We start from the raw sequence: 8,518 nt of genomic DNA, 5'->3' as shown, positions 1-8,518 counted from the left end.
TAGCAGGATACAAGATTAAGTCAAAAATATCAGTAGCCTTCATATACACAAAGGATAAAGAAGCAGAGAGCAAAATCAGAGAAACATCACCTTTCACAATAGCCACAAAGCGCATAAAGTACTTTGGTGTAACACTAAACAAGGAATTGAAAGATCTGTTTGACAAGAACTTTAAGGCTTTGAAGAAAGAAATTGAAGAGGATACTAGAAAATGGAAGGATCTTTCATGCTCTTGGATTTTTAGGATCACCATAGTAAAAATGGCAATTCTACCAAAGGCAATCTATAGATTCAATGCAATCCCCATCAAGATCCCATCAAAATTTTTCACAGAGCTGGAGAAGACAATAATCAACTTCATATGGAAACGCAAATAAAACAAGGATAGCCAAAACAATTCTATACAATAAAGGAACATCTGGAGGCATTACCATCCCTGACTTCAAACACTATTACAGAGCTAGAGTAATGAAAACACTTTGGTATTGGCATAAAAACAGAGACGTTGACCAATGGAATCAAATTGAAAACCCGGATATTAATCCACAAACTGTGAACACCTGATTTTCGACAAAGAAACTAAAATTAGACAATGGAAGAAAGAAAGCATCTTTAACAAATGGTGCTGCCATAACTGGATGTCAACATGTAGAAGAATAAAAATAGATCCATATCTATCACCATGCACAAAACTCAAGTCCAAATAGATTAAAGACCTCAATATAAATCTGACCACACTGAAAATGATAGAAAAGAAACTGGGAAGTAGCTTGCAATACATGGACACAGGAGACCACATCATACGTATAACCCCAGTAGCATAGACAATAAGAGCAACAATGAATAAATGGGACTTCCTGAATCTGAGAAGCTTCTCTAAAGCAAAAGACACTGTCATTAAGACAAAAAGGCATCCTACTGAATGGGAGAAGATCTTCACCAACCCCACATCAGACAAAGGTCTGATCTCCAAAATATATAAAGAACTGAAAAAAACTAGACATTAAAATTCTAAATAACCCAATTAAAAAATAGGGTACTGAACTGAACAGAAAATTCTCAACAGAAGTTCAAATGACCAAAAGATATTGAAGCTCATGTTCAACTTAGAGATCAGGGAAATGCAATCAAAACAACTTTGAGATACCATAATGTTACACCTGTCAGAATGGCTAAAATCAAAAACACCAATGATAGCCTTTGCTGGAGAGGATGTGGAGTAAGGGGAACACTCATTCATTGTGGGTGGGAATGCAAACTTGTGCAACCACTTTGGAAATCAATGTGATGGTTTCTCAGACAGTTGGGAGTCAACCTACCTCAAGATCCAGCAATACCACTCATGGGAATATACCCAAGAGATGCCCAATCATACTACAAAAGCATTTGTTCAACTATGTGATTGATGCTGTCAGAAATGGACATGTCTCATTGTTGAGAAAAGTTTAAGTTCTTAAAACATTTTGAATGCCATATTTTGTAGGTCTTTGAAGTGTTGAAGATTATCTATCTTTCTGAAATACATCTCTATATTTGTAGAAAACTCAATATGACTCATAACGATAGTCTGCTCTACTCATAGATTGCTGCATTATTCAGTCATCTTCAGAGAGGCTTGCTTTTACAGTAGGTGAAAACAAATAGTGAGTCCAATAGCTAGACATTATTCAGAGATGATTAGAGACCTGGGAACATACAATACATGGGATGTCTCCCTCAAATCTCCCCCTGAGATCAGGGAACACTATAGAAGAGAAGGCAGAAGATGTGGGGAGAGACAGAATGGAAGGAGAGCACCAGGAGAACAAATCCTCTACAACAAGGGAGCAAAGTTGATATGAATTGAAAGAGACTGAAGCAGCAGACATAGGGCCTACCTGTGTCTGCATAAGGTCCTCTATATATGTTCTATAGTTTTCAGTTTAATTCTTTTATGTAACTCCTCAATGTGTAAAGAAATGTAGCTCTGATTCTTGTGGTCCTCTTGGAACTCTTGTCTTTCTGTTGGATTGTCCTGTCCAACTCCAATATGTCAGTTTTATTATATTTTATTTTGTTGTTATCTTCTAGATTTGTGTTTTTTTTCCAATGACATATTGAAATGAAGTAGATCTGGAAGAAACAGGAGATGGAGAGAAACTGGGAGGAATAAAGTGAAGGAAAACTCTATTCATATAAAAATATAAACACAAAAGTTAAAGCAAACTTAGCAAACCATACTGAATAAGTCAATCCTCCATTGTCACTATATTAGCTCCTGCCTTCTGGTTTCAGTCCTGCTTGCATCCCCCATCTGACTTCCTTCAGTTTTTGGCTATGATGGGGAAGTGTGAGCCAGATAAAGACTCCCCTGACAAAACAAAGAAAGAAAGAATAAGAGAGTGATAAAGAAAGAGATAGAGAAAAGAAAACTAAGACAATTCCTTCTAGCAAAGAGAGAAGTGAACAAACAGTTAATGGAGGAAACTTCTTACCCTCCATGCATATGATACAATAGTTGACACCCTATCTGATGACCATGAGGTTAGTAAGACTTAATTACATTGTGAGAATAATTTCTCCCTAACGATCAGTTTGTCAGGATGCTAGTCACCCAGGATTTTCCAAATATTTAATGCTTATTTATTTTTATTTTATCTGTACTGGTGTTTTGGATGCATATTTGTTGGTATACCATATGAGTGCAATATCTAAGAGGCTAGAAGAAGGAAACATCTAAAATACCCTGGAATGATGTGATAAAGATTTGTTAGCAGTCATATATATGCTGGGAATCAAATCTAGGTTCTGTAAAATAGCTAATTTACTTAATTACAATACCGTCTACCTGCATCCTTATGATTTTAATATAATTAGATAGAAATTATCTTTCCAAGACAATATCAACTATAGGTTTGCTACCTCTTAGAGATTCCTGTGGTTTTGTGTCATGAGGTGATGGAGGAGGGTCATCTTTCTATCTGTTGTTTCATTGGTTAAGTAATGAAGAAACTGCCTTGGCCCATTGGATAGACCAACCCTTAGGTGGGTGGAATAAACAGAACAAAATGCTGGGAGAAAGAAGCCCAGTCAGGTAGTCACCATGATTCTCCCACTCCAGACAGATGCAAGTTAAGCTCTTTCCTGGTAAGCCAGCTCATGGGCTAAACAGATTGTTGAGTATGGGTTAAAGCAAGATATGAGAGTTAGCCAGTGAGAGGCTAGAGCTAATGGGCCAGGCCAGTGTTTAAAAGAATACAGTATCCATGTAATTATTTCGGGTAAAGCTAGCCATGAGGGCGGCCGGATGGCGGGAAGCAGCCCTGCTGCTCCTCATCTCAAAAATGAGGTCAGTGGAGTGAGAAAAAGTAATTGTTTCTGTATAATCTAGCTGATTTTCCAGGGCACTCAGCACTTCCTAAACTTATGTCCTATTTTAAGAATGATCTCAGACACGATGCATTCTCTGGTTAGAGTCTTTGGCATCCTGGGGCACCCTTGTGACTCTACTTAACAAAAAAAACATACCTCATTATCAAAAAGAGTGTTACTCTTTTCAGCCATCAAAAGAGAAAAATTAGTTCCCCCCATTCCTCAGTTGCATAGCCAAGACACGGCATCCTCCTTCTCCATGAAATTAAAGAAGGCATTTAATATGCCTAAGAAATTGGATTTACTACAAAACTTATTTTTTTACACACATAATTATAACCCATTGTCATTGGGAGAAATTATATAAATTGTTAATATTAGAATCTAAATTCTTGATGTCCAAAGTCTTGGTCAGTTTATGAAGAGATATTCAATCAAAGGTTGGGTGATTCTCCTGTGTTTCCCTAGAAGCCTGTTAGGTATGTGTGATATTTCCCTGGGTGCTTTTCTAGTCTTTTTTTCTGTTCATGTATGCCTATATGTGTCAATGAACACCTTTTCCTCCTTTACCTACTTTATATCTCTTTGGAGGGTTATTCATTTAACATGTCTATAGGAAATCAAAGAAAGGAAAGCCACATTGACAACGGGGCTTCTTGAAGCCATGACAATGAATGGGGAAATGGGGGAATTGACTGTTGTATCTCTGTTGGCCCAGAACTTGGAGTTTCCCCAATTAGTGCACAGTACTAGTAAATACTGCACAGATTTCCACAGTATATCAGTAGGTTTCTTTGTTCTCTTCTATTGCTATTGGAGACACCATGACCACGACAGCTTGTATAAAGAAAATCACCTAGATGAGCTTTCTTAAAGTTTAGTTCATTATCTCTATGTTGGACAGCATGGCTGCACACAGACAGACATGATAGCTGAGAGTTCTACTTCTGGATCAGCAAGATGCAGAAGGATAGAGACGCCAGGTCTGGGCTGGGTTTTTAAACCCTCAAAAATTACCTCCAATAACACACTTCCTCCAACAAGGCCACACCTCCTAATCCTTTCAAACGGTACCATTTCATAAGCATGCAAATATATGCACCTATGGAGAATCACCACAGTAGGTATAACACTAACCAGAAATAAACCCCAAACACTATTTTCCTTGTATTGGTGTAATAACACAAATAGGAAACAAAATTCTTTGTTTCAGATGTGGGAAAGTTTTTTTGAGGTTGTGTGTCCCTGTGCAGTAAACATTGCTCTTAAGTCCATTTTGACAGAATTCCTGCTGTCCTGGTTCCAGAGAGTTAACATCTAGCCCTGAACTCTACTGGGCCACACCTGGCCTTGCTCTGGAGTTAGCATCTAGCCATAATCTATCCTTTATTTAGCAGATAGCTTTTGTTGCTTTAAAATAATCTTGTCTGATAGTTTCCCAAGGATATAAATGGCCTATGCAAACCCTGTTTTGGGGAAACTCTGAAAACTGTATGATATGATCAATCAAGAATTTGCACTTGGCATTGTATTTTTGGAAGCTGCATTCAGGCTCTTTTGAGCATATTGAATCAACTGTCCTAATTGTAAATATGGGGAAAAATAAAAATGCTCTGGGCAAAGGAAATCATTTCTGTCCATCAAGTATAAATGTCTCTTTAGCTGTGGAGAACTAAGTTCATTCTTAAAGTGTCTCTGAGCAGTCTTTCAATAGACTTTCATGAATGCACACACATGGCATCTGTGATATTTTGGTGCCCAAGGTGTGGCTTGAATGAGGACAACAGACCCACTGAAGGAGAACAGAGAAGTTGGACACTTTGAAAATTGGAAGAAAAGTACCCTCAGAGTAAGGGGACTCCAGGATTAGCAGCATCATGGGAAACTTCCCATCTTAGGAACAGTGGTACGTGTACTTATTAAAATTCCTGTTAAAAGGAAATAGAGTGAAATGGAAGGTTAAACAGCTTACAGAGCTTTCGTTATTAATTAAATAGCATTGTCATTTGTTTCATGCACCTCCTCATATTCAAGTGAACCTGAAAGTACGGAAGCAAGTTATGAGAGCTTTAAGGAGAGCTCATCAGAATGGAGAGACAATACTGTTAAGTGGAGGATAATATTTCTTCATAGGTTGATAGAAATGTTGTTTCAGAGGACAGTGGTATCAATCATAACTCCAGGTGACCCGAGGCCAGTCCCACAAGGGATGATAGTGGGTTGCCAAGTCCTTGTAGTTCCCCTGCTGAGTGGCCTGTGGAGAGATTCTGGGCATTGAGTTTATTTAGTAGTTAAGGGGACTATGTACTGGAGGGAAGAGAGAGAGAAAGAGAGAGCAAGAGAGAAAGGGCAGCAAAGGGGAAAGCGGGGAAGGAGAGGCAATAATTACCTTTTCAGAAGAGGAACTCAGGACAGCAAGGGGTGCACCCACAATCAGAGACAATGGGGATGTACTATTGGGAACTCGCCAAGGCCAGCTGGACTAAATATGAAAAAGCCTGGGATGAGGCCGGACTCACTGAACATAACGGACAATGAGGACTACTGAGAACTCAAGAACAATGGCAATGGGTTTCTGATCCTACTGCATGTACTGGCTTTGTGGGAGCCTAGACAGTTTGGATGTTCACCCTACTGGACCTGGATGGAGGTGGGGATTCCTTGGACATCCCACAGGGCAGGGAACCCTGATTTCTCTTTGGGCTGACCAGGGAGGGGGACATGATTGGGGGAGGGGGAGGGAAATGGGAGGTGGTGGCAGGGAAGAGACGGAGATCTTTAATAAATAAATAAATAAATGAATAACTAAAAAGGAAAAAAATACAGAAGAGGAACTAACAGAGAGGGATAGAGAGGAAGCAAGAAAGCAAAAGATCAGGAGATCACTTGCCTAGGTGGGTGGGAACTGCGGGATTAGTAGTGGGTGGGACATGGTACCCTTGTAACAGGCTAGACCAGCAGATTACAACAGACAGTAAAAGTGAGGAAACCTAGGACAACAAAGATGGATATCTTCCTTCTTCATCAGATGAAACAGATTTAGAAATAAGAAAAGCTAAAAAACACCATGGTAAGAGACAGAAGTCTGATCTCAAAAATATACAAAGAACTCAAGAAATTGGTCATCAAAAGAGCAAATAATCAAATAAAAAAAATAGAGTACAATCCTAAACAGAGAATTCTCAACAAAATAATCTAAAATTGCTAAAGAACACTTAAGGAAATGTTCAACCTCCTTAGTCATCAGAGAAAGGCAAATCAAAACAACCATGAGATTCTAATGTACGCCTGTAAGAATGGCCAAGATCAAAAACACTGATGACAATTTATGCTAGAGAGGTTGTGTGGCAAAGGGATCAATTCTGCATTACTGGCGGGAATGCAAGCTTGTACAGCTCCTTTGGATGTCAGTGTAGCAATTTCTCAGAAAATTAGGAAACAACATTTCTTAAGACCCAGTAATACTGAAGGACCCCCACCTAGCAGCATTAAGTTAGCAGCAGCAGTAACGCTATTTTGCAAGATTTGGATTTATGAGCAGCATAACTGAAAGCTAGGCCAGGGAGAGTTCAAATTAGAGGCAAGGGCATTGGGACAGACCCCCATCCAGCTTGCCAAGCAGCTTAGCACTAGATAAAAGACCCCCCGCCAAGCTTGTTAAACAACTTAGCACCTGTAATGCCATTTTGCAAGGCTTGTACTAAATATCCAGGGTTTAAACAAAGGGCAGTTTTAGAAGCTGCCAAAATGAGATAGGGACCCCTGTGGCTTGGGCCAGGGGGAGGACCGGGGGAATACCAAGAATGTGGCTGGGCGTTGGGGACGGTGGATACCCTGTCTCCCCTAGATAAGAGCCAAGGCAGCCCAGGGCTGAATTCTCGGAAACTAGGGGCTTTGCCCCGCTCTGAGCTTGGCCACATTCAAACTGACCAATGAAAACACTGTAACTAAGCCTCTCGCTTCTGTACCCGCGCTTTTGCTGCCCTACCCCATAAAAACCCACTGCCCCAACCTGAAGGTGCGCAAGTCCTCCGAAAGGATTTGCTGCCCACAGGTACCTGTGCCCACCCAATAAACCTCTTGCTGTTTGCATCCGCACGAGTGGACTCGTTGTTCCTTGGAAGGGTCTCCCCAGACTGAAAGGCAGCCCACCTTGGGGGTCTTTCAATACCACTTTTGGGTATATATCCAATTGAGCCACAAAGAAATTTGCTCAACTTTGTTAATAGCAGCATTGCTTGTCATAACAAGAAACTGGAAAAAAAAAAAAAACCCTAAATGCTGTTTGGCTTAAGAATGGATAAGGAAAATATGGTACATTTACACAATGGAGAAAAAAAATAATGACATCTTGAATTTTGCAGGAAAATGGATGAAGCTAGAAAATATTTTGAGTGAGGTAACACAGATACAGAAAGACAATTATCACATGTACTCACTCATAGGTGGTTTTTAAACCTAAAACAAAGATAAATAGCCCAGAAATCACAATCTCAGAGAATTTAGACAACAATGAGGAACCTTAAGAGAGACATACATAGATCTAATCTACATGGGTAGTAGAAAAAGATAAGATCTCCTGACTAAATTGGGAGCATGGGAGAGGGTTGAAGAGGAGGGGAGAGGCAGGGAGGAGAGCAGAGACAAATGTAGAGCTAAATAAAATTAAGGATTTCTGCCTCCTCCCTGCTACCGCCTCCCATTTCCCTCCCCCTCTCCCCAATCAACTCCCCCTCCCTCATCAGCCCAAAAAGCAGTCAGGGTTCCCTGCCCTGTGGGAAGTCCGAGGACCTCCCACCTCCTTCCAGGTCTAGTAAGGTGAGCATCCAAACTGCCTAGGCTCCCACAAAGCCATTACGTGCAGTAGGATCAAAACCCAGTGTCATCGTTCTTGACTTCTCAGGAGTCCTCATTGTCCACTATGTTCAGCGAGTCCGATTTTATCCCATGCTTTTTCAGACCCAATCCAGATGACCTTGGTGAGTTTCCGATATATCATTCCCATTGTCTCAGTATGTGGGTGCACCCCTGGCGGTCCTGAGTTCCTTGCTCGTACTCGCTCTCCTTCTTCTCCTGATTTGGACCTTGGGATTTCAATCCGGTGCTCCAATGTGGGTCTCTGTCTCTGTCTCCTTTCATCGCCTGATGAAGGTTAATATTCAGAAGG

The 8,518-nt window shown here is 40.5% G+C and overlaps 1 gene segment (V, D, J or C); it reads left to right on the top strand.

The window, feature by feature from the left end:
* Window positions 1-3,286: 3,286 nt before the first annotated feature.
* LOC101985184 overlaps window positions 3,287-8,518 on the top strand; it is a 68,492-nt gene continuing 63,260 nt past the window's right edge. The window contains 1 exon segment of the V gene segment in view: window positions 3,287-3,328. Coding sequence covers window positions 3,287-3,328 — 42 coding nt within the window.

This window comes from Microtus ochrogaster, assembly GCF_000317375.1.
Source record: "Microtus ochrogaster isolate Prairie Vole_2 chromosome 14 unlocalized genomic scaffold, MicOch1.0 chr14_random_3, whole genome shotgun sequence".
NCBI classification, from domain to species: domain Eukaryota; kingdom Metazoa; phylum Chordata; class Mammalia; order Rodentia; family Cricetidae; genus Microtus; species Microtus ochrogaster.
Note: the sequence above shows the minus strand (reverse complement) of the source record. Positions and strands in the feature narration are given on the sequence as shown.